Here is a 27,542-nt window from a genome sequence, read left to right as displayed (position 1 = left end):
TTATAGGAAACTCTCTAAAATGATGATTGAAATATATTAAATATATAAACCAGAAGAATGTTTGGCTTTTGACCATTATCAGGTTTTTATAGGCCATACATAATAATATGTGGTCCATTACTACATGAGTAGTAGCTCAGCTGGCTTATTTACACCAGCAACACATGAGCAGGTACGAAGTCAAGTACAGCATTTTGACAGCTACATAACCACCAGTGACAGGAATTTTTATTTTTTATTTCCATTGCAATCTTATGGGATCACTGTCAAATACAGCCCATCACTGAGAGAACTCTTACATCGTTCAAGACTGTATGCCTCTCTATTTTGTTTTCATGTAAGTAGTATAGTAAAACATGTCAACTATACACTATAAATCTAAGAAGTGTCTGACCACGTCAATATTTTCAGTTATATCAGCATGGATTAAGTGTTTTGATACTTAAAAAAATGTTTTCTTCAACATCCAATATAGCAAAAAGCAGATTTCTAGTAATTTCTCAAGACAAAAATTATACCCCCCTCAAAACCAAAACAAACAGTAGGCAATTTTCCTATGAAAGTTTCAGTGGGTTTCAAGAAATATATAAGGAAAACACTTAAGAGCATGTACCGAAGACATCTGATTTGAAGCATTATATTTACCTAACAATCAGCAGCACTCTGCATCTAAACAACCTCCTTGGAAAAGATTTTTAGAGACAAATTGTTTACTATCCAATTTACTTCATCACTTCCAAATAAATCTGTACTTTTATCTCTTCTTATAAGAATTAGTACCAGTGCTGGGTGGTGGTGGTGCACACCTTTAATCCCCAGCACTAAGGAGGCAGAGGCAGGCAGATCTCTGTGAATCTAAGGTCAACCTGGTAGAACAAAATGAGCAGAATTAAATTATTATGTAAATTATAGACTGTGTTTTCTAGCTTACCCATTTGGCTTTGTGTTTTGCTTTTAGAGTTTATAGTGAATTTTACTGTCATTTTTATATTTTAAAACATTATATCTAATTATGTTTCAAAGGTCTTGTAGCTTATTCTGAATAGTAATACTTTGATATAAAGACGTTTAAGCGAAATCTTAACACACAAAAGTAAGCACAGGCATGAATCCTGTCACCACACTGAAGATTCTATCGAAAGCAGCACAAATGGCCGTTTACTGTTCCCGCTCTCCCTCCCACTGCCCGTCCTCTTCTCTTCCTGCTTCTCAGACATCTTCATTCACTCTTCGCTTGTGACAGATCTCACTATGTAAAATCAGGCTGCTCACTAATCACAACCTGACCCCTACAGCTCCCAGGTGCTGGTATTTTCTAAAGATTCTAATGTCACCCCCCACCTGTCAATACAGGTGCTTCTGTTAGGACTTGTCTCTGTCCTGGGCTAGACCTGCCTTATTTTCTTGTATCTTCCAGAATTTTTTCTCAATCTTTCTAAACTACCATCTATATCTTTGACTCAATTTATTAGCAAAACTCCCTGCCCCTTAAAGATGCCTTCCTTGCCATTTTCCTTCAATTCTCACCTCTTTTTTTCTGTGTTGTATACTTTAATCTGTTTATAATAAGCAAAGGGAGGGCTGACAAACATGACAAAGAGTGGCTTCATATCTGAATTTTTGGAATTTAGTGACTCAAATCACTTATGTTCCTTTATGAACTTGCATACCTTTGAGATAAATTACTTTAGCATTTTCTAACTTCTGAAGAAAGTTACACACTGAGACTCAACACAGAAACCGTCTGCTTCTCCAATAACTTAAATAAGTTACATCAAAATTTCGTGAATCAAGATTGAGGATATCTGTAGTAATATAAGTTTAAACTGATTTGTACAGAATTGCAACAAGATCACAGATATAATGTTTAGGTAAAGGTTTCAGTATATGAGCTCATGACACTTGGAGGCAATGAGCAGGAACAGAGCAGGGTAGGTGCAGAAGAAAGTTAACACAGGAGGGAGGGAAATAACCCTTAACCAATAGCAAAATCAGGAAGTCTGAGGACAGATGGATGGATTATACCATGGAGCAAGTCACAACTAAGAAAACACATTTTACAACTTAGGGCTTCATTTTAACAACCAAAAGCTTTTATTCTCATATTTTATAATAAGCAAAGTACAGGGGTTTCTTCATGAAGACCATCAAAGAGAAAAAAAGCTCAGGTTCTTTTTGTTCGTTCGGTGCTTCAAAACACAACAGACAAGAATGTATTTTCTTTTCATTTATTGAGTTAGGGCCCGACCTCACTGTGTAACTCAGTTTGGCCTTCAATTCATGATCTTCCTGCCTCAGCCTCCCAAGAGCTGGGATTATAGGCATGCTGCACCAGGTCCAGCAAAACACAAACATTTTCAGACAAAAGCTATGAAAATGAGAACACAGTAACATTTACAATCCCAAGACAACCTGTGAAAATATCAGCTTGCTTAGCTCCCTCAACACCTCAGTTAACAGACTGTTCAAACAAAAGGAAACTCCAAAAACGAAGCACCTTACCTTGTGCAGGTGTTCCAGGGCAAGCACGATTTCTCCAACATAGATCTGTACTTCGTGCTCTGTAAAACGCTCTCTTTGAGAAAGATGAGTAAAAAGTTCTCCACCATTTATATAATCTAAAAATGAAATATATTTTTCTTTCTTTGACTTGCATTCATAAATGAAAGGAAATAACTCCTTTTAATCACTCTGGGTTAACCATGAATTTATTTTTGTATAACTCTCAGAAATGACAGCTTCATAGAAAGCATTATTAGTTTCATATTTTCATACAATTTCCTAATACAATGATCACCCCCAAACCAATCAAATTGATGTGCAAAGAGTATCACCATTAAAACTATGACACAAAATTCACACAAGCTTAAGAATACTTTTCCAAAGACCTCTGCCACCAGTGTGTAACTTACCGTAGAATATCAAACATCAGTCACATGTTGACCAACCCCCGTCCCCCAAATCCCACACAAACCCCAAACAAAACACACACAAAATCCTATCTTACTATATGCAATGGTTGTCAATTGCTAAGAGCTATAAATGGATTCTCTATATTCCAGAATTGTCTGGGCACACTTTAAAAGAATATATTGCTAGGCAGCATGAAGCATTCTTATGGCTCCATAAAGCATAGAATAAAAAAATATGGAGGAAAAGCAGTACAACATGGCTGAAGAAAGTATTCAAAACCCAAAGATCCTATTTTTCTTCAATTTGCCCCATTATCACAAGTGATGTAATGAAAGAGAAGTCAAAAAGGCTGAATAAAAAGGGGGACTGTCTATTTGGGGGGAAGGAAACACTAAACATTTGTATTAAGATATTACTTGAAGACCTGAATATGGATGAATTTAGATAATAAAAGATTAAAATCATAAAGTGTTTAAAACTGTACAGACAATAACTTTTTCAAAAAATTAAACTCTAGTTTCATTGAAGACTATCCACAAAGAACATTTCCTTTCTTAGGCTTCTGTATTTTGCCAAGGGTTTTTAATTTATCTGAACACAATGCTAATTATTTAAAAGGCATAAAAAAACAACATTCCTATAAATGAACAATGGATTTTTTGTTTTAAGTATTGACATACATCTAAATTTACATAGTCACAGCTCAGAAATATACACTTATATATGAATGGTCAAATTCCCACAGTCTCAAATGTGCGATTCAATCACTTCATCTTCTATGGCCAACTTCAGCAGAGCCAACCTCTTCCTCATGTTATCACCACAGTACTAAAGGCTTTTTACCCATATAATTATCTTGCTGTATTCCTAATGCTGGTTGTACTCTCTTTTCTGCTACACTGCATTTTTAAGCATCAAGACCAATATAGTCAATGCACTATACCCACCACAAATGCCTGTATGCAGCACTCAATACATTCTGAAATCTTTCTCTGTATCATGAACTTTGCTTATATTCCTTGCCCCATTATGTTCTCTTGTTGTCTTCTCAATGATGGTTTCTACATCTTCTGCTGTGAGGTATACATTAGTTTTCACTCTCACTGACTGTTTTTTGAGATACAATTAATACACCATGAATTCACCCACCTCAAATACAAAATTCAATCTTTTTTTTTGTTGTTTATTCAGACTTGTGAAGTCTCTACTCAATTTAATTCCCCCTAGTACCAGAAATTCCAATTTATTTACCTTTGGTTGCTTGTGCTTTTGATGCCATATGTAAGAAATTATTATAGAAGTCAATGCCTCAAAATTTGCCAATGTTTTTGTCTGTGACTTTTACAGTTTTAGGTCTGACCTTCAGTCTTTGATCCATTTAGTTTAGAGTTAACTTTTGTTTATGTTGTGAGGCATGGCTGAACTTCGTATTTTAGCATATAGCTATGCAGTTGTTACAAAGCCATTAGTTGAAAAACTGTTCATCATTGTCACTCTTGCTGAAAAACCAGTTGATTGTAAATGTGATGATTTCTGGACTCTTGGTTCTATTTTTTGACCACATCAATTATATATCTACACTGAAGTCACATTTTTACAATCAGAATAGTATTGCAGAATTTTTTTTTATTAAAATCTCATTATCGACCAGACTGGCTTTCAACTCTTGGGCTCAAGCACCCCGTTTCCTGCCTCTCAAATAGTTGGTGCATATGTGTGAACCTGACTTACAATACATCTTGAAATCAAGAAGTGAGTCTTCGATCTTTATTCTTTTTTCAAAACTATTGCAGTTCTCCCCTTTAAGTTTTCACCTGAATGTTGAGAAGACCTTGCTAATTCTACAGGTATGACTGAAGTTTTGAGAAGGAATGTATACTAAATCTGATATCCAATCTAGGAATATTGCCGCCCCTAACATTTCATGAAGATGCTATATTTTTCCATTTACTCAGGTCACTTTCATCCTTTCAATATTGCCAAATATTTTATTCTTTTTAGTCTAAGTGAAATGGAATTATTTCTTAATTTACTTTCCAGATGTTCACTGCAAGAATATCAAAACTTAGTTGTATGCTGTTCTTATATCCAGCAATTTTGCTTAGCCTGATTATCAATTCTAATAGTGTTTAATGAACTCCTTAGGGCTTTATAAGATCATGTAATCTTAAAAGTTTTCTTCCTACTTTGCATTCTATAGACCTTCTGTGATCTTTCCCATCCTACAGTGTTAAATAAAGTTGTAAACATGGATATTCAGTTCATGTTCCTGATTTTAGGATTGAAGCATTTTGTCCTTCGTTACTAAGTACTAAGTTCATTGTGGGGTTTTGTTTTTCATATATGCTTTTAACTGGTTGAAAAGTTCACTTTCTTGCCTGTTTTAGTGGATGTTTTTCATCACAAATGAGTGTTGAGTTTTAGTCAATGGTTTCTCTGTGTTTATTTAGAAGATCACATAATATTTTATTCTACTGGTTCAGTATGTTGATTCTAGGTTTTTAAAACAATCTTGTACTCCTAGGATTAATCCTACTTGGCCATGCTATATAATCCTTCTTACTTATTCCTGGATTCAGTTTGGTATAATTTTGTTGAGGAATTTTGCACTTTATTCATAAGAGATGTTAGTTTGGGTTTTCTTATGATGTTTTTGTCTGGTTTGTACACCAAGATAATACTGACCTCAGAGGACATGTTGGGAAGTGTTTTCTATTTTTTGAACCAATTTGTGAAAATTTTGTTATTAATTCTTCTTTAAAAGTTTGGTTAGATTCACCAGTGAAGACACTTGGGCCTTGAGTTCTCTTCAAGTATGCCTCTATTTCCCTGAGATCATCACCAGTAACAACAACAAAAATCTGTTTCTTCTTGAGTCGATTTCAGTACTTCATATCATTCAAGGAATTCTTTTCTTTTCGCTCAATTTTTCTTTTTTTAAAAATACAGGTTGTCATTACATAGTCTGGGCTAACCTCAACCTTACAATCCTACTGCCTCAACTTAAGTGTTGGGATAGCCACGATGCCCGGCTATGTGTTTAGGTAATTTTAATACCCAGTTAATAGTATGTTGTTATTTAGTTGTTCATAGTATTCTCTTGTGATTCATTTTAATTCAAAAGTCATATCCTCAATATCACTCCAGGTTTTACAGATTTATGCTTCTTTTAAGACTTATCAATTTGTTGTTCTTTTCAAAGAGCACTTTTTGCATTTACTGATTTTTCTGTTGTTGGCATGTTCTCTATTTGATTGTTTTCTGATATTTAGTATTTCCCTCTCTTCTATTTGCTTTGAATTAGTTTTCTCTTTTTGCTGTAATGGCTATTTGGGAGAAAGTTTGTGTATGAACTGAACTTGTACACTTTTGTCTTTGTTATTATTCCATAAGCAACACAATATAACACTTTACATTGTGTAAGATATTATGAGCAATCTAGTAAAGATTTAATATATTCAGGAGAACTTATACAAGTTATATATAATACTACAAACCACTTGTAAAGGAGACAAGCATTTACTGGTTCTTGTTTATGTCCTCCAATTCCCTACTCCCATGGATACTGAGGGGCAACTGTATGTTCCATATCTAAAATGTTGCTATGGTTATCACCTTATATTTCTGTCTCTGAAAGTATATATTTATAGTTTGTTATATCAGTATTCCTAGCTATTTTTCTATTTTCTGATTTTGTGGAAGATTCAAATTATGAACTGACTTCAACTCCCCGATGTCCACCCTGTCAAGATTGTTTTGTTTTGTTTGAGAAAGTCTTACCTGGCAGCTGAGGCTGTCCTCAAACTCATTGTGATTTTAAAAAATATACTCTAAAATGTTGACTTTATAGTTGTTTGGCACTTATAAAAATACAACTACACCTTGTGTTTTGTACTTTAAATCAACCATTAGCTCACAGAAGACTTGTAAGTATAGCACACAGACCTCTTTTTGCAAGACAACTATGTCACCAAACAACTAAACTGATGCTTCATCATACAACATAATCACTTATGAATAAAAAATTTACATAAATATATCATTACCATCTAACCCTCAATCCTGAATCTGTTACTTAATTTGTTCCCCAAGTATTTTCTAGATCCAACTTGGAATGTATTTTCTCAAATATGCAACAAATCCTCAATCTTTCCTGGACTTCCATAATCTTGGCATTTTAAGTTAGATGTGTGTCAATTTGTAGGCCATGTGACAATGTGAACTGGCCTTACACCATCATACTCAGAACTGCATCTTTGGGAGAGTCTTTTCTTGTGGTATCTTCTCAGTTGGTGCATTATTTCAACTCATCCTACTATCAATGATTTTTCTTTGATCATTTGAGTAAGGTAGTTTTCTTTGAGTTGTCTACCGTAAGAGAAACTGAGCACACACTGCATCTTTATAATTAACAATCACTTTTGGAGAGGTAGTTTGAAAGTATGCAGCTATCCTAGCCCTCATTAAACATTCAGTTATTTAGCTTTAGCTGAATAAATTCACGGTTTCTTATTTTATCCAAAAGGCAAGAATGTACCAGTATCTTGTACTGTAGATCCAGAAAGCCATTGTGGAATATTTGTTTACACTGCGTTAAAATGTACCTATGTTTTGCCTCACCTGCCTAAGGCACATGATTGGTTTAATAAAGAACTGAAAGGCTAATAGCTAGGCAGGAGAGAATAGGTGGGACTTCTGGACAGAGGGAGGAACTCATGGTTAGAATTTATTGCAGCAAGAGACACCAACAAGACACAGTGGGAGTCAGACATACAGAAGGGAGAGGTTAAAAAAAAGCCACATGGCAAAATGTGGATTAATAGAAGCATTAATTTAAATTACAAGAGGCAGTGAGAAACAAAAATAAGTCTTTGTGTTATTTTTGGGCACTGGTGATCCAAAAGAAACCTTGCTACAGAAAACATAGGACAAGACTAGATCCAGAGGAATACAGGGGAAGGCTTTCTAGGAACATCAGCTTGAGCTATATGGGAGACACAGCACTAACCAAGAGCAAGTCAGACCAGTGGCTCCCTGAACAAAGAAAAAGGGTGGTTAATATAGGACAAGTTCTTGGCAAAGTTTCCAGGTACTTCATACAAAATCATGGTAGTTCATGCAAACAGGGACTGTCCAGTCCTGAATGGTTAGTACCTAAGTTTAGTTGTAGATAGTTTATTAGTTACCTTTAACATGGAAGGCCAGTTTTCAGGAGGCAGGCATTTATTTGTAGCTGTGTTAGTGGGGTAGGTTTTAACTACTCTATTTTTAATTCTAGGGTCATTACTAAGTCCTGGGTTTCCATATATGTAACTGATGTAGGTGGGTCTTCTGTCTATGTGTTACTTTCATTGGTCAAATAAAAAGACTGCCTTGGCCTTTGATAGGACAGCAGCTTAGATAGGCGGAGTAGACAGAACAGAATGATGGGAGAAAGAAGCAGAGTCAGACAGACGCCATGAAGCTCTGGCCCAAGATGGACGTAGGTTAGAGGTTAGAATCTTCCCGGTAAGCCACGACCTTGTAGTGATATACAGATTATTAGAAATGGGTTAATTAAGATGTGAGAGTTAGCCAAGAAAAGGCTAGATATAATGGGCCAGGCAATGTTTAATGAATACAGTTTCCATGTAATTATTTTGGGTAAAGCTAGCCGGGAGCTGGGTGGCGGGACACAGCCCACTGCTCCTTTTACATGTAACTGTTTGCCTTTGCTGTGAAAACATAAAATAAGTATGAGAACTGTGAAGTCCTTTCTCAACATCTAATAATTTTGCCCTTTTTGGGGTAGCCCTTGGATGACTCACTGCCATAATTAATTCTGTTTTTTTCTTTTTTTTTTCTCTCTTTTGAGACAGGGTCTCAATATGTAGCCCTAACTAGCCTGGAATACACTATGTAGATCATGATAGCTTTGAACTCATACAGATCTGCCTATCTGCATCCATGAGATAAAAGCCTGACCTGTAGTTATGTATATCCTCGCCCTCCCTCCCTCCCTCCCTCCCTCCCTCCCTCCCTCCCTCCCTCCCTCCCTCCCTCTCTCCCTCCCTCTCTGTGTGTGTACACATGAGTGTGAGTGCCTATGGAAGCCAGAAGCTCCTCAGGAACTGAGTTACAGGAGTTGTAAGGTACTCAACATGGGTTCTCGAGTGGGATTCAGGTTCTCTGCAAGAGTAGTACATGCTTATAACTGCTGAGCAATATCTCCGGCCCTGGATGTAATTAGTTCTGCTAAAGCATGCCCCTTTAAAATTTGACTAAAATTTTGTTTGTTTACCAAGTCTATGCATCTTGAGAGTAATCAACTCCAAACCCTTTGTCCCCTGAGTCAAGGAGCTACTGAAATCTCCATTCAGTGTCTTAGGCTTCCAGGTATTGCTTAAGTAGCTGGGCAACTTACAACTCTCTTCTGCATACTCATTTATTCCTTTGTTTGCAGGATTCTCCTCTTCAATAACCAATAGCCATTCTATTGGCCTCAAATTCCCACTTCTAACTTGTGGTAATATTTTCTTTGTGCTATTAAAAATAAAACTTGCCTGAAGATCAGAGTGCAGAGTTAGCCACACTAGTTAGCTGTAGAGGCCATGCAGTAAGGCACACAACTTTGATCCCAGCACTTGGGATCCCAGCACTAGGGAGGTGGAGACACTTGGAGTGATACGGCTGGGTGGAGAGAGGAATATAAGGCGGGAAAAGACATAAACTCAGAGCATTCAGTCTGAGAATTCATAGAGACAGGATATTGCCTGCTTTGGTCTGAGGATGTCCTAGAAGCAAGAACTAGTGGTTGGTTGCTCTCCTTCTCTGATCTTTCAGCTTTTACCCCCTAATATCTGATCCTGGATTTTTATTAATAAGACCAACCTCTTGGATTGTGTTTAGAGGAAGATACTTTATTTTTAGAAAGAAAGGATGAATATAGTAGTAAAAACATGTATGTCTTTGATATTATATAATAAAAATATTGGCTACAACTTTTATCATTTGTAATCTAAATCCATTTTTAAAAAATCCATTTTAAAAACTTTATTACTATATATTTGTCCACAGCATGCATGTGAAGGTGAGAGACAACGCCTGGGCCCGGATACTATATTGGCTCTAACACTCACACAGGACCATGTTCTCTCGAGCATTTGGTCACTCCACCCTAGCTTCACAAAGTTTGGCAAAGCTATTCCACAGTTTAACTGTAATTACAATTGGGCTGGTGGGCTTCAAAACTTAAGAACAGTAATAGGGAACATGGTGTGTTTTTAATTCAGTGAGCTATCAAGGATATACTGAAACTGAGGTTCTGGGGTCATTACACTTCTTTGTTCATCAGGAGAAAAAAATGGCTCAGGTAAAATTAGAGCAAATCCACCAGGCAGTGAACCAATAAACCATATAGAAAAGGGTGTTGTGATATTGTTATGCCAAGTTGAATTGTGTGGTTTTAATTCTCTCAAAGGAGAGCACTGAGCTGAGTACAATGTTAAATATCTGTACTTCAGCACTCAGTAGGTAGAGGCAGAAGCAACTTGAGGTAAAGACCAGACTATATAACTTACTAAAGGTAAGTCTGAGGTATAAAGATATAAAGTCTCATCTCATAACAATAAGAAAAAGAATGAGCATCAGAACCAGTTATTGCAAGCAAATGTTGAGTCAGAGCCATACCACTGGCTTCAAAATAGTCAGTGATATCATGAGTAGTCAAATCCTCACTGACATCAGAGGCTGAGGTTCTCGGCGCTTTAGCTCAAGAAAGCCTACCTCGACTCTGGGCAGAGTCCTGAATTTCCTGAGCTGGCACAATTCTATTTCCCACTGAAGAGGCAGTACCAAGCCTGAACTGAGGAGTGCATCTGAGTGAAACTGCTGCTAGAAATACACACGTCCATCTGCCGGGTAGATGCTTACCCAAGCCAGGTCATCTGCTCTGAGTAACTTCCCAATAGATTATGAAATTTCCATCTGATTTTTAGAAATTTCTTCGTAAGTCTCTATTGGCTTCTGGAACAAGCTGCAAGCCTAAGTTGTTTATTTTTTGTTTCGTCTGTTTTGTTTAAGCCAATGCTGGTTTTAGTTTCTTATTAAATGAACACTGTCAGGAACAGCATGTGACTTCTTAGTTTTTATTCACAATTCTTCAGCTTTTACCTCTATGATTATCAATTTATACTATAATCAACAACAAAATAAAATCACAACATGGAATGAGCAGCACTGTCAGTACATACTCTTGGCTACTGATGCCTGCACAAAAGTAGCAACTTACTTCCCCAGAACTCAGTCTGGTGTCTAGCTCTGGTGTGTAGTCTCAGTCTAGGCTAGCCTAAACACAAACTCACTGCTTCTGAGGCTAGCCTAAGGATAGCAACTATAGACACTGAGCACTTATTTTGTCCTACTTCTATTTAGAAAGGAAAAAAAATCTGATCTGTATAATACTATAAAGTAGGTACTATTAAAATAATACTATAGTATTAGATAAAATACAGTGGTTGTCAGAGATAAGGAAACTCGGAAGTTAAATAAACTGCCCTGAGTCATACATCTGATTAGGTGAAGAATAAGGTTGATGAAGCTGAGCAGCAGGACTCCTATAGACACACTGTTTTATATGCTCCCTAGGCGAATTTCCTTTCCACCTTCTATGCTCTGCTATTTCTTCCCTTCTCAGAATCTTGGCCTTGCTAATTACTGTCAGAAAAACCACCTGAAGACCAACTATTCTACCTTCTAATATTTAAATAATTTAGGTCATGTAATCCTACATATCTTGGTCATATAACTTCACTTTATTATATGTTTGTCCCAGTTAAATTTTTAAAGGATCATCTGAAGTCAAAGATCCCTAGAGTAGACATTCTATGGGGATTATATGAAGGATTTAAAAAAAAAAGAGCTATAGTAAATACTGAGTTTAAATCTTTTCTATGGCGTCTTGGCTGACCTGGTACTTGCTATGTGGCTCAGGGTACCCTTGAATTCCTAACAGTTACCCTAAGTCAGCTTCCCAAGTGCTAAGACTACAGGTATGTGGGTCACCATTCTCAGTTTATATCTTTTTTTTTTCTTTCTAATACCGTGTGAAGCTACAATATTCAGTGGCAGACTTTTAGCTTAGATAATTCAAGGGAAGCAACTTGTGTCTTACAATAGTGAAAACAGAGCTGTGTGTTCTTGGAGAAAGAAACAAACAGGACTTGACTTTGCCTGCAAGAAAGTTTGCAGCCTTGCAAACCTCTTTAACTTTTCCTGAAACTATCATTTTAATCCACCTGCCTGTTCAAACAGGGGTGAAATGGGTAACAGAAAAGTGCTACATTCTCAGTTCTTACCAGAGATTAGAAGCAAGTATAATCAAATGTTCAGTTGTGAAAAATATTGTGTAATCCATCAAAATAATATAATAGATCCATAATATATACATCTTTCCCGTTACGCTATTGTGACTTCGGGACAAAGTCAGACAGCAGGAAGCTATAAACATGGGAAACATGAGTTTAGAAAATTTGCACCCTGTTTACAGGTCTACAGTATGAGGCGTGAGGGGTACTCTCAAACTGTTCCTGTCTTTAGAAGGCTGAGAAAACAATCCATTACTCCATACTAAATAAGAAACTATTAACGTTTCTCCTAGAATATAATGCCTCAACTATGACCTTATAAAAACAAAATGAAGCAAGCAACCAAAAACAAAAGTTCAGCTTTCTACAACTTCAAACTTACCAAAACTGAGTAACAGTAACAAGAATCCCCATGAACCAATTATGAAAACCCAACACACTTACATTTTGCTCATTTGCTGTGGAGTTCTCTTCTCTGCTCTTACATATGTGTACATCTTTCCTGAACCAGCTGAAAACACTGTTCTCTACTCTAAAACTTTCCAGAGGCATTGTTTCACATAAGCACATGATAAAAATATCATTACCATATCTAGACTTCCTGATTAAATTGTGTCATTTGCCTAATGTTCTTTGTAGTGACTTTATTCCACTCTAAAATCCAGCTCAAGAACACACTACATTAGAGCTTATGTAACATATATATATATATGGAAGCTTCTGCCTTTTTTTTCTTGATCCTGACATGTTTGAAGAAGAAACATCCTTTGGTGTGGGCCAGTCCTCAATGTGCGATGTTCAATCATGATCAGACAAAAGTATAAATGTCTAGAACAAATATTAGCAGATGATGTTATCTTCCTAGGCCACATGGGAGTATGGATTAGTTTTCCTAACTAATTTTGATCATGTCATTAATTTAGAATCCTCAAAGTACTGATTGCCAAGTTTCTCCACTATATAGTTACTATGTTTCCCTTGTAATCAACTGGCAAACTATGAAGAAATGAGCTGAGATTATGCAAAACTATACTGCTTCTCACTAAAGTATCACCCACTCATTTTAGTGTGGAGTGATGATTTTATAACTCCCTCTCTCCTTCTCTATGTCAGTATTATTCCACAAGGGAGAGTTTTGCTTCTGCCCCCATTACACTCTCTTCTTTATACCACAACAAGATGTTCTTGTTCCATTTTGTACTTTTCTCGACTTTATTTTGATACAGCTACACTGACGATCATTATCTGTCAGGGATGGCACTAAGCATTTTACAGACATCATTTCATTTAAGTCAAACAACTCCAGGAAAAGTGGAACAGCAGGACTGGGGAAATCAAGTATTGCCTCTGGCACGCTCAGCTAGGAAATGCTGAAATAGTTTTCAAATAGAGAAATGTTTAAGCAAGAAATGTATGTTTACAGAGGAGCCAGTGAATAATTTAGCTCAGTTACAGCACAGGTAGCAAAGCAGAACAGTAGAGACTGAGTGGGAGAGGAGAAAGGCTGGGCAGATTAGCCTGAAAGCCTGACTACAGAGTTGAGTATGTCATAGTTAATCTTGATTGTCAATTTGATTGGACTGAGAGATGCCTAGATTACACTACAGCATACCTCTAGGTAAGTCCATGCAGGCATTTCCAAAGTGCACTAGATCATGAGAAATCTAATTATTAATAGTCTAATAATTCACTGATGAATTCAAAATCTGAATAAAACTATGGGAAGGTGGTACAAGGTGGAGCCTGGTTAGATGAAATGTATTGCTGTGGTCAAGTCTTTGACAGGTGTATCTTGGCTATGGCCCCTTCTTGTTACAGTTCTCTGCTTCCTGGATACTAAAAGTGAAGAGTACATTTCTACCATGCCCTTCCATCATGATGTTAAGCCTCACTACAGGCCAAGATGCAACGGAGTTAAAAATAACAGACTGGAAGTAGGAGCTGAAACAAAACTGTCCTCCTTATAAACCCAGTTGTTACAGACAAAAATCAAAATCTAATTAATATGCATAACACCCATTTCAAGTAAAGTAAAAGCAATTGAGTGACCCAAACATGACAATATGACAAAAAGACTTATTAAGGAGTAAATAAGAAGGATAAATTGGGAAAGATAAAGGAAGTAACAGGTTGTTTTTCACAATCAGCTATTAAAATAAAGCTGCCTCTTCTGATACACAAACATAACAAAAGAGCTGAGCACACAGATGCCATATTATTTCTTCAGATGCCAGCCAGTTAGCTCAAGACCCCTTTCTCTATTACAACGATGATACATCAATTCTTTTATGGCTGCTGGCAAAGACTTATGAACTGCTATATAAAAATATCCAGTATGGTGCCCAGTGGCAAGTAAATAGTAAAACATCTAAAAGTGAGTATAAAAATATTTGTTATGCCGAGCGGTGGTGGTGAATGTCTTTAATCCCAGTACTCAGGAGGCAGAGGTAGGTGGATCTCTGTGAGTCTGAGGCCAGCCTGGTCTACATACTGAGTTCCAGAACAGCTAGGGCTGTTACAAAGAGAAACCCTGTCTCGAAAAACAAAAACAAAACAAAAAAACAACAAAAATATTTGTCACATTCCTATCAAACCTTTCTCCTTTGTGATTCTGGTAAAAGAAATCTAAGATTTTCTGGCCTACAGAAAACCTACAATCATACTGACATTCTCATTCTTGTAATAGTTAAGAGTAAGAGAATAGTGACAAAAATGTCTTCAAGATATATTTTATCCAGTTGGGCAGGTATTATTCGATAGGTCAGAATCCTAGAAATGGATTACTGAGTCACAACATATTTACATACTGAATTTGGTAAATACTACCAGTTTTAATTTTTTTAAAAAAAAAGCAGAAGCTAGGGTTGATAAGATGGCTCAGTGGCTAAGAGCACACACTGTTCTTGCACATTTTCTAGCTCCCACTACAGACATCAGGGTGTTAACAACTGCCTAAAACTCCAGCTCCCAAGGGTCTGAACCGCTCATCTGCACTTTCTGGATACTGCATCCACATGCACAAATCCACACATACATCCACATAATTAAAAATAAAATCATTTTTTCTTAAAGGTAGAAGCCATTTATATTCAACATCAGTGTGTTCTATTAAATTTGTAATCCCTGCTATTATCAGTATCTTAATTTCTTTTCCTATTGCCTTGATAAAAATACTTGGGCAAAAGCAACTTTAGGAGGAAAGGGTTTATTCTGGTTCATAGTTCAACGGTACAGTCTATAGTGGGGAAGTCAAGGTGTGGGAACTTTAAGTACCTGGTTACAATATATCCCATCAGGAAGTAGAGAAGGAAAAATGCATGCTGCTGCTCAGCTCACTTTCTACATTAGTGCAGTTTAGGAGTCTGACCATGAAAAGGTGCCACCCACAGTGGGTGTGTCTTTCCATATCAATATAACCAATATAATTCTCCACAGGCATGTCTGGAGGCCCATCTTCTAAGAGATTTTAATCAAGCAGACAATTAACACTAACCATCCCAATCTACATCCTTACTCACTGTCAATCTATTTAAGACAAATAATCTTAAATAAAGGAGGAGAGTAGAAGAAAATTTGAGTTTATAGCAACTAGATTTATTTCCAGTGAAGTCAGATAGTCCATTGCAGACAGAAAGAAGATAATGATGAAGCTTTAGGTAGAAGAGATTTTGTGAAGGTTCCTAGAAGAGAAATTATCAAGAGTCTTAGTCAAAGATAAACAATGTGAGCTATAATAATAATCAGTCTGGTATGATTGTTGTAATATTGGCCTGAACTCTTTGGGGGCAACACACCACGACCTTCTGGTTAGATTTAAGGCCTGCTACACAGAATGAACTCTTGACTAATACTATAAACCCAGCCATGAACCCATGGTGTGGATACCACAGGTCCAAGGGAGAACCTACTATTACTATTTTGCTAAATAGACATTGTACCAAACTGCCTCCTAAATACTTATCTTTGCACTCTTGATTAGTTCAGCCCTCAACAGAGGAGGCTTTTTTTTTTATAGTGGACACAGTTAAAATATTAGGACTCACAATTAGTTCTGGTGAAGAGAAAGTGACTATGGAGTGCTCAGTTGTTGAAAGGACAAGTATTCACATACATACAAACATACCCCCAAGATTAAGGGAACATTAATAGAAGAAAGGGCAAAAAGGAGCCATACTGGGGAAGTCTGATGCAAAACCATCTCTTCTGAACATGACAGACCTATGTACTCATGGACTCACTTTAACTGCAGCTATCTGTACAAGATTAGGATCATTAAAACTTAATCACAGAAGGGTAAGAGCTTTTGAGGCCACACCCCTCCCTGAGGGATTACTGAGTTAATGGTGGCTGGGAAAATGAGTATCACTCTCTTCGGTCATATAAAGTTGCCTAGTAAATAACCTTCCAACCAGGCTCATGCAGAAGCCCCATTTAAATTCACTGCATCACAAACATTAAAAGACATAAAAGTAGGAAGGAGGCGTATTGGGTAGAAGAAAGGTTTCAGTGAAAGAAGTTGGAGAGAATAAGAAAGGTAATATGGGGAGGTGAGACTAATTAAAATTCATTATATACAACTATGAAAAATGTCAAATTAGAAAACCTTAAAACAAATAAGTAACCATAGTCTACAGGGTAATTCTGAAGAACAGATAACATAAATCAAACTTTTCAAGTGTGTATTAAACAGAGAACAGCCACCGCAAAAAAAGCTACTTGTTATAAATAAAAACCATACTATTTCTTAGGTTAAAATGACACTTGCTCTCAATCAAAATTTTGTTTTTGAAGCATAAACTATTTATTAATTTGGTATATTTCAAAACCAAACGGTCAAATTCAGTTGTATCTGTAACAACTTTTTCTCCTAGCACTCTTTTTAAAAATATGGAATGCTTCAAGAATTTGCCTATCATCGTTGTGCAGAGGCCATGCTAATCTTCTCTGCAGCGTTCCAATTTTAGTATATGTGCTGCCAAATCGAGCACTCTCCTGGCACTCTTAGTATTTCTAGCAAGAAGCCCTGTATTTGAGCAAAGCGGCTAACTCCCTGGTTGAAAGGGAACAGGCATGTTTCCTCTTGGTGGAGCACGCTTACAGGTTTTCATGACCTTTGTACACATCGCTTAGTGTTGAACCCAGAAATCTCCCCACCATTCTCTAACTCATTTGCTCTTATTAGCAAGTGGAGAAATGCAATGGGATTTAAAGTTCTGCTGAGAACTACAGAATTGCCTCACTGCATCTTCCCATTGAGGATGCAGGGGAAGAACCATAGGTGGAGCCAGAGAGCTGCTTCAGGGATGTCCCGTTCACAGCTTCCACAAGCCTACTTGACAGCTGAGGTGAACTACAACCTCCTGCTTTCAAGGAAAGACTATTCTGCTTTCACTCTCCAGTCACACACACTACCCTTCCTGTTTCAAGTTTCGTGTGCCCCCCTCATACGATGTCTCCTTACATTCATCACAGTCACCACAGACAGTGTTCTCAGTCTTGAGAATTAGTTGTATTAACTTGAAAGGAGGCACGTCTGGCAGCAGTTCCTGTCTGTTCTGTGACATTAGTGACTACAATGCACAATGAACCATTGTTACCATCATCAATCATCAACACCTTTGCAATTTCTGAGATGAAACTAAAACTCAAAAGTGAACTCTAATGTCTTAAAATCCAACTCCTATTGAAATGATAACACATGAGGACAGAATTGTCTACAAGACTGATGTGGCATTTATTAAGAATGTTCCTTGGCATCACCCTTATAAATACACTTGTAATTTGCTTCATTAATATATGTTGAGTCCTGATGACTAATCTGACTGATTATTAAAGCCAAAGATCAGTTGGTGTTTTGAAAAAAAAATCACCATTTTCAGACACTACTAAAAGAAAAACTGTTTTGTTCAGATTATTTCCCACATAGAATCCCAACTTCTGTTGAAATAATAAGCTCTAAAAAAAGAGAAGAATACATGAAAATGTTTTTATATGTCTTGTATCACCACAGGTAGAGAGAAAGTTATAAAGGAGTAAGCTGTCCATGTTGTAAGATTTGGAAAATTCCACCATACATATACATACACACACACACACACACACACACACACACACAAATATATGTCATATAGTTAAGATAAACAAGCTAAAGAGTCATTAATGTTATAGAGTAACATTTTATGAGATTTAATGGTTGGAGAGATGACTCAGTCAGTAACTGAATTGCTATTATGGGAAGACCTGAGTTTAATCCCTAGAACCCACATAAAAAGTCAGATATGGAGGCACATAGCTGTAATCCTAGAGCTGGGGAGGCCAAGACAAAAGAATCCGTATAGGGTCTTTTGAATCCCTAGTCTTGCCTAATTGATGAGATAGATCCAGGTTCAGTGAAAGACCCTGTCTCAAAAAATAAGGTGGAGATAGATAGATTGTGGACAATACCTAATGTCAACAACCTCTGGCTTCCACATGTGTGTGCAAGTGTGTACATGTACACACACACACACACACACACATACACACACACACACACACACACACTTTTAAGAGATGGGTTTAGAGCAAGGGCTATCACATAATAACTCAGAGGGCAAATCTAGTCCACTACTAATCCTATAAGTAGAATTCTTATTGGAACTGCACTATGCCTATTTGTTTACTATAATCTATGGTCAAAGAGACTAAAAAGCCTGCAAAGCTTAAAATAGTTACCATCTGGCCCTTTACTGGTCAGAAAAAGTACTGCCTACTGATTTAGAGAATGGCAGATAGAATATAAACAAATGAGAGATAATTATAATTTAAGCTTATTGTGGGAAGCAATCACACACACTCAATTCTGTTAGAAACGCTAGTCTATTCCATAACTAAATACAAATGTCACAGATAGCATCTGGTAAGATACTATCATTATAATGATCTTATTTGGAGAAGCCTGTGCCAACCAAGCAAATTTTATCCCCTTGGAGTAAGCCATGTCAGACACTCTGCAGTGAGCCAAGATTTGATGTTAGCCTAGATTGGAATCTCTAAAACATCCTGAAAAACAGCAGGGATGGCTATAAATCTCCTTGAGTTAAATGTTCAGGAAAAGAAGAGATACAGAAAAGTCACAGACACCAACATGTCCTAGGGAAGGCTGAGAAGGAACAAGGCAGTAAGACACAGCAGGTGGTGTTTATGATAGCAATGATGGCAAGTTCAATATTAATCCGAGACACACAAGTAGAAAGAAAATGTTTAACCATTCTTGAAGGTCTTAGATGCAGATTCCTACAGGCAAAGACAGTCCATTTTCTTGAACAGGACTAACCAGTGTCACCAAAATGTCAGTGTGCTCAAAGTTAATTTTTTAATTTAAAGAAATGCCAGTAAAACCCACTAACAAGTTTTTCTTCGCCTAGAACAAAACAATTTTACTATAAAGCTCATGTTGAAAATGACAGGAAATAGCCTTCCATAAAGTTCTAAATATCAGCAATAAAAAGCAAGGGTTGTTGGAGAACTGGCATTACTGAATACTAGAACACATTGTACTGCTAAAGGTATTCCAGTATGGTGCTCTGGCATTATTCAAAAAGCCAAACAGAAGAGAAGGTTAAGAAACATATCCAAACACATATGAAACAGTCATGGATGAAAAAGGCTGCACCACAAATCAGGGTAAAGAATGAACTTTTCTCTTAGTAATGCAGAAAAACTGAGTGGCCATCTAAAAAGATAGATCCTTATTTCTTGTCCTACTCAAACAAAAATTCTACTTGGATCAAAGTTCTCCACACAAAAAAACAGAACCATGTAAATACTAAAGGAAAAAGAAACCAGTAAATTCCTTTATATAATTAAGAGAACAGAAAGTCTTTCAATTATGACTCAAAATTGAGGGCCATAAGGATAATTTTAAAAATAAATTCTACTATATATAAAATTTGTTTGATAAAAGTATTATAAACAAAGTTAAAAAATGAAAAATGTGGAAATACTTATCACAAATGGATAATCTTTCTAGAGATCCTAGAAACTGAGAAAAAATGAGCAAAGAGTACAAATAAGCAATTCGCAGAACTATACAAACTGAGAACATATTATGTGGTTCTTCAAGAATATAAAAAGATGCCAGCCTCAGGGGAGAAAATTTTTAAACGTTTATCCTACAATGACACACTCCTCCTCATTTAAAAGATGTACAAAAATCCAGAAATTTGGTGATGCACTCTGTAAAGAAATACACACAAGCATGGAAGAACATTTGATACAATCACAAATGGTTAAAAGACAGATTCTGCTCAAATGAGTTTTCTATGAAACTTGAAAACAATATATGTATAAGTTAAATCCTGAAAGAACAACATAAGACAAAACTACACACAACAACTTAAGAATCCAGTCATAAAGAACTACACAAGAACACAATGGAGTGAAATGGAGTACTATGCAGAAATTTAAAAGACCAAGGAAAATCTTTATGAATTGATATGAAGCTGACGTAACTTTTTTGTTATATTAATGATGCTTTAGTATGATAATCATATAGTTTCAAAATACCACACAGAACAACTTACTTTTAAAAGGAAAATATCATCTTACAATGAAACACTCATATAGTTATCTACTAATCCAATTCCAGCACTCTGGAATTAGTAACAACCAGATAACAGATTTCTCTTAATGCTTTACAATATAAACATTCCTACTATATAGTCCAGCCCCAAATGTCTAACTTCAATCTATCTAGCCTTTCTATCTAACCTCACAAATACTGAAATTCAGTAGAAGTAAAAAATAATCTAAAAGACATAGGCAAGGAAGTTTTCCTGGACTGGACAAGCCCTTTGTAATTTGTCATGTCTGAACACAGACTTGTTTAGCAGATGACCACACTCTCTTTGCAGTTCCCCCTCAGCAATACATAAATCTAGGTTGATCATGTGTTGGCAGAAGACTACCTTAGTTCCTAGATGAACTGTGCACTCATTCCACTCTGAGCAACATTCATACGCTGCTCTCGGGCTGCCAGTACGAAGAAGCTGACTTGTACTAAAGGATGGGAAGCCACATTGGAGAGAAACAAGGCGGCCCAGCGAACAATGGCACCAATTGTCAGATACGAAACTCTACCATGGATCTTCTGAACAGGCTAGCTCTTCTACTACATACCATGTAAGTGAGAACAGCCTAAAACAGTAGAGAAATGCCCTTCCCAGCTTCCCAAAATCTTAGGAAAATATGTCATTGTTTAGCTACTCCATTCTAGGTGATTGTTGGACAGCTATAGATAAATTAAACAACTGATTATTGAGTAAAATGAAAACATATTAGTTAGGAAATGTAATAAAATAACGTATTCTATTTCTGCGAGGAAACATCATAACCACAGCAACTCTTACAAAAGGAGAATGTAATTGGGGACTTGCTTACAGTTTTATAGGTTTAGTTCATCATCATCAAGACAGGAAGTATGGAAAGTATACAGGCAGGCACTGGAGCAGTAACTGAGAGTGCTACATCCTGATCCAGAGAAAGGCAGAGACAGAGAGACACAGAGAGAAACAGAGAGACAAGACAGAGAGACAGATAGAGAATGGCCTAACTATTGGCTTCCATAGCTATCTCCTATGTCAGCCCAAACCTACATACTCTTGAAAACTAATATACAAATCAGAGCCCACTTGGCCATCAAGTTCCTTGCATTTTCTTGGATGCACATTGAATAATAATGGAGTATGGAATAGAGGTATACAAATTTCTTTACACTAGGAGTCTCACTTCCAAAGCAAGATGCTAACAGAAGAATGAGAGACAAAACAATTTCTTCTAAGTCCATACTATGTTGCCTCAAGACCTAAAGAAAAACGTTTTCATAGAAAGTATGACAATGGACACTTACCTAAGATGAGATGAAGTTTAGTCTCTGTCTGGAAAGCATAGTGCAATGTCACCAAAAATGGTGACTGTCTAATGTGCTCCAGAACTTGCCGTTCTGTCCTTGTATGCTCTGTAGTTTTAGCCTTTTGAACTATTGTTGCCTTTTTCAAAACTTTCATGGCATACAGCTTTCCAGCATCATGACCACTTATTTTGCGAACTAGAAATACTTTCCCATAAGCTGAAAAAGAAAAGAAAAAAAATTCCATAAGCTGGAAAAAAAGAATTAAAATGCTACATTGGCAGAATGGTAATTTATAAAAATAAAATTAATGTACCCAGCCAACACACACACAAACACTCTTTCAAGGGAAAAGCATGCTCAGTGCTATTTCAAATAGCTCTTTGATAATTTCTTCAGCCTTTTACCAAAGATATTTCTAGGTCTAACTCCTGATATTTACATATTTAGCCACTGCTGATGAAGTTCTGCTTTGACTCTAAATGTTATTCTCTTCTCAATATTTTTAGGTCTGAGAAACTAACTGTTACTATGGTCAGCGAACCACAGTCCAATTCAGGAACAAGTAGGACATTTTCGACATCAGGTAAAACCTTGAAGTATATATTTGCTACTGGTAGTCTCTCAATAAAATTCAGAATTCACCAATACCGCTAGTTTTGCTAGCCAGTTTGCTCTTGGACTTCTCCGTCCACCTTCCAATCTTGCTGGAATTACAGGCAGGTCACAAAGCCAACCAGGCATTTATGTGGGTTCTGGAGCTCCAAACTCTGGCCCTCACACTTGCGTTGGAAGCACTTTAACCACACTGAGCCACCTCTCCAGTGCTCCAAGGCAGTTCTTAGTAAGAATCTAATACATATAAATAAATGAAGTATTTCAAGCATTGCATTACATTTATTCTTTTAGAACCAAAGCAACATAAACATTGTATAAAACAAAAGAGATTTTTACAGTTGACAAACATTAAAATAAATAGAATATAGGCAGAAACCCCTTAAATCTCTAGACAAAAATAATTTATGGTTCCCTTGGTCATTCTCATCATGTTTCATAAGTGAAGCTTGTAGGAGGCACAATCCTGTATGTGGTGCTGCTCCTCCAAGTTGAAGAATTAGAGCTTTGTGCGAAGAACAGCTTCCATGAATTTATTTCCCCAAGGAGGATAGGGAGGTGGAAGGAAGAGGGGGCAGGAAAAGAGAAGAAGAGGATGAGGGAGAAAGAAGGAAAGGAGGAAAAGGGAGAGAGGAAGAGCTGTGAAATTCAAATGAGTCTTAAATGGTTATGCTCAATTCTATTTCAGGAATTAATGCTACACTCAGATCACTATGAGTTGGGTTCAGTTTTGACTCAGGTCACAGCTACTATTACCTTGCTCATAGCTCCCTGTATTTAATCCATAATTCAATTATTAGTCATCTACTAAAGTAGGAGAGCTTTATGGAGCGAGCTCTCCACTCTGATTCAGTTCTGTTCTTTAAGAACTAGATCAGTATTGACACTTGATATGCCACAGAGCAATGCCAGATTAGACTAATCCTGAGGGAACTATTCCAACACTTGAGATGGAATAGTCCATGCCAGGCTCTCAGCTAAACATACCCTCTACATATGATTCACTTTTCACTTAATCCTCACCAGTGAAGTGAGTACTTTCAGTAGTACTATTTCAGAGATAAGGAAATGAGTTCAGAGAAACTAAGGAACTGACCAGAAGACTTGATCTAGAGAAAAGATAAATTAATGAACAAGTGTGTGCTTTAAGCGAGCCCTGTACCCATCTACTGCCTGACTGGTAAAGGAGTCCTCCATCCCCAGGATTCTGGATCATGAATCCCAGGGGGAAAAAAAAGGGGACTCTACTTTATGGCTTCTTCCTTGCTCCCTCACTCCCTTTCTCTCTCTTAGAAGTTCCCAGGATAATTATGACATTTTCAAGAGAGGAAACAAACAAACAAAACAGTGGCAGCACAGTCCTGATTCAAATGCAAGTAGTGACTCCCAGGATCATCCCATCTGTAAATGAATAAAAAAACCAAATCCCCCCTGAATGTTAGAAACCTGGTTTTCTAGATTATAATACACCCATGGTATAAAGTGTTTAACATACCCTGGAAGACAGAAAAGCATCAAAAAAGTTTGTGTTACATTTAAGTATGCGGATAATTACAGGTTGAGCTCTCAGAAAGGCTGAAGTGAATCAAGAAAGAAAATTACAACTTTCAGGAGCTAACAAATCAACCTAAAGAATGAAACTGGAACAGCATATTTTGTACAGCAGCAATGAAACCAAGATAGAAACCATTCTAATGATATGTACTTTATCTTCCAACAGAGGAAGCCACTACACAAACTGGGGAGGAAATAAAGTCCTATTCAGGTAATCTTGGTGTTTCCATGCTCCTAACATACATGCACAGTACCTATCCCCAACTTACATTCTTCCAAATGCCAATCTCTAGAACACTATGGTCCTAGAAGTTATTAAATCTATCTAGTATCTGAAATGTAAGAATCATTTCTACATCACCACAACATTGGAAAGAGCTTCTTTCTAGCACACCATAATCACCTGTGACCAAAGAGTATGGATCCTTTGACAGGTACATTGTATAAGCAACTAAAATCAGGTACTTTAGAAAAATTATTTTTTCAGTTCTTAAAACATCTTCATAAGAGGGGCTGGATGGTCATCTCAAATGACAGAAGAGGAAACTCAATATAGAAAAATTGCTCACTCAGTTATGAACACATTTACCCATTTTGCCCAACTTCTAGGTGCACACTCTTAGCTCTGCTTCTCCTGATTCCCTTAAAATGAGTGATCGTATCAGGAAATAAATAAGAAACTAGCTGTTAAACAGAAACCACAATGCAGGTAAGGCAATCTAACAGCGCAATGAACCCAGTTTTATTACTTCTGAGAAAAAATTTTGCAAGGCTGCCTATTATTTCATTGATGATTAGCTCTAAACAGCAGAAAATGTTCTTCATGTTGAGTAGAAATAGCTTTGTTCTAAATATTATTTGCTGAACCTTCTATACCATTCAGATATATAAATGAGGATGTAAGTTTCTGCCCTGTCCGGTAGCAGCCGTTCAGTCCCAAAGAAACAGACAGAGGCAGTACATAAAATATAAACTGTTAGGCCTATTAGCTCAATAGCTCAATCTTACAACTTAAATTAACCCATAATTCTTATCTATGTTTAGTATGTAGCTTGGTACCGTTGCTTCCTCTGAATCTGGCTGATCACTGACTCTCTGCCTTTCTTCTTCCCAGAATTCTCTTAGTCTGGTTACCCGGCCTATACTTCCTGCCTGACTACTGGTCAATCAGCATTTTATTAAATCAATGTGAGTGACAAATCTTTATAGTGTACAAGAGCATTATCCTGTAGCATTTACCCATTTTTTTCTTTTCAAAACAAGGCTCTCTGAATCTAATCAAAATTTTTTAACTTTTTTTTTCTAACCATTCTCCATAACAACTTGTAACCAACACTCTAAACAAAGACAAACATCCATAATCCAGTTTTTGGGTATGTGGGCATAGTTTTCTAGGCAACGTTCTACTCACTAGGGGCACTGATAATCTTATGGGGACCCAAAGAAAATGTAGGATTATGGTCAAGTCCTGACTGGAGTATTCTGTGAGGCTGGGTCACCTCAGCCAACAGTCTTGAGGTTGTTATAGATGCAGAACTGCAACAGAGGTGCTCTGAAACACTGAATCTTCTGGGCCACCCATTCCCACTAGAGATTTTTCAGGGGGTCTTCCTTAATCAAACCTTATTTCTCTTAACCCAGAATAAATCCACAGCCTCTTATTTGCTGTGGAATCAAAAGCAAAACCTATTCTCCAAAGTAACATATATTTTGACTTAAATTTTGAAGTCAAGGCATTTTCAAACTATATAGGTTGGATTAATCCAGCAGCATTTATAATTAAATGTCTTTTAGTTTCTGTTACTCCTTTCTCAGTAGTCAAACAATTCAAAGACAACACATTAACAAATAATATCCAGAATCTCTGTGTATTTTCCATCTTTATATAGCTTTTATTTCTTATCCTATTTCTTTTTAAAAGACTTTTTCTATCCTTTTTCTTTTCTCTCTCAAGCCTATGTATATTTTTAAACACACTGTAAAGTGTTTAGAGGTTTTTCTTTTTCTTTTTTGGTAGTCTGAATCTATCTTTACTGTATATCTCTCTTTTTGACCACACGAGTCTTTAATCTGCTAAACAGCATGGCTAGGACTAAAGCGGCAGCTTTGGCAACTGTCTCTGCCCATTCCTTGGCTTCCTGAGAGTCTATCTTCATGGTGGGAAGTATTGGTTGGAGTCATATTTATTGCCACAGCTCTGTGGAGTTTCTAGGTCCATGCCAAAACAAAGAAGCATGCTGCTGGCTTCTCATAAACACCATTTGTTTGGTGGCAAGTCCTCTTCAAAGAGTCACCATGTGGTTTTCGCTGCTAATGCTGAGTCAGAAAGCCTTTCTTAAAGGAGCTGCACCTCTGCTTCCCACCAGCAAACAGCTGGAGGAAAGGCAGTTATCAAGAATTTGCACGTGATTTTATTCCTGTAAAGCTTCCTCAGACATTATATGTAAGTTCTTGCCAAATGTGCAGGTGCCATTTGTAAAGGGAAGCTTCTGTCCCACCTGGTTCCACAGCCATTCAGTTCCAAAGAAAGACACAAAGGTTTATGTTAATTATAAACTGTTTGGTCTACTGCTCAGGCTTGTTATTAACTAGCTCTTACAACTTAAATTAACCCGTAATTCTTATCTATGTTTAACCACGTGGTTTTGTACTTTTTAATCAGTAAGGCATTCTCACCTTGCTTCTTTTTTGTTTGGCTGGTGACTGACTCCCTGCCTTTCCTCTTCCCAGAACCTCTTCTGGTTGCCCCACCTATACTTCCTGCCTTGCTACTGGCCAATCAGCATTTTATTAAACTAATATGAGTGACAAATCTGTAGAGTGTACAAGAGCATTATTCAAAAGCATATAAAAAAGAATGTTACTCTTTTTTAAGATAGCTTTTCAAAATATTTAAAAGCAAAGCATTCAATCTCCTTACTCTTTAAGCCAATCTTAAAGTAATATGATCTTGAAACCTTACCATTAGAAGTTTTCACTGATGTGTTCTGTTCTTGGTAAATACTGTTTCATTCATCCCTTTCCGGTATCTTTTTTTTCAGAGCTGTCTTTTATGAAGACAAGCACAAAATAGCAAAGAATGACAATGTATATTGTTCAAATAACATGAAATCATCATCATTGCCACATGAATTTGCTACTCTCCTTGCTGCTATGAAAAAAAAGCCCAACAAAAGCAACTCCAGTAGGAGTTCACTGTGGCTCACAGATTGAGTGCACAGTTCCTC

At 36.8% G+C, this 27,542-nt stretch overlaps 1 protein-coding gene and 1 non-coding gene across 4 annotated transcripts in view; both read right to left on the bottom strand.

Moving 5' to 3' along the window:
• The window catches only part of Rps6ka5 (ribosomal protein S6 kinase A5), a 169,837-nt gene that overhangs the window by 61,583 nt on the left and 80,712 nt on the right, over positions 1-27,542 (bottom strand). For all 3 annotated transcript variants that reach the window (XM_085697840.2, XM_085697841.2, XM_085697842.1), the window contains 2 exons: positions 22,147-22,365; positions 2,503-2,618 (listed from right to left, as the gene is read on the bottom strand). In XM_085697840.2, coding sequence (XP_085553966.1) covers positions 2,503-2,618; positions 22,147-22,365 — 335 coding nt within the window. The remainder of the gene's footprint in view (positions 1-2,502; positions 2,619-22,146; positions 22,366-27,542) is intronic.
• LOC125410137 (U6 spliceosomal RNA) lies at positions 17,139-17,245 on the bottom strand. Its single transcript, XR_007234996.1, has one exon. It is a non-coding gene; the product is annotated as a U6 spliceosomal RNA (small nuclear RNA).

Source organism: Myodes glareolus, chromosome 11 (assembly GCF_982192425.1).
Source record: "Myodes glareolus chromosome 11, mMyoGla1.1, whole genome shotgun sequence".
Taxonomy (NCBI): Eukaryota; Metazoa; Chordata; class Mammalia; order Rodentia; family Cricetidae; genus Myodes; species Myodes glareolus.
Note: the sequence above shows the minus strand (reverse complement) of the source record. Positions and strands in the feature narration are given on the sequence as shown.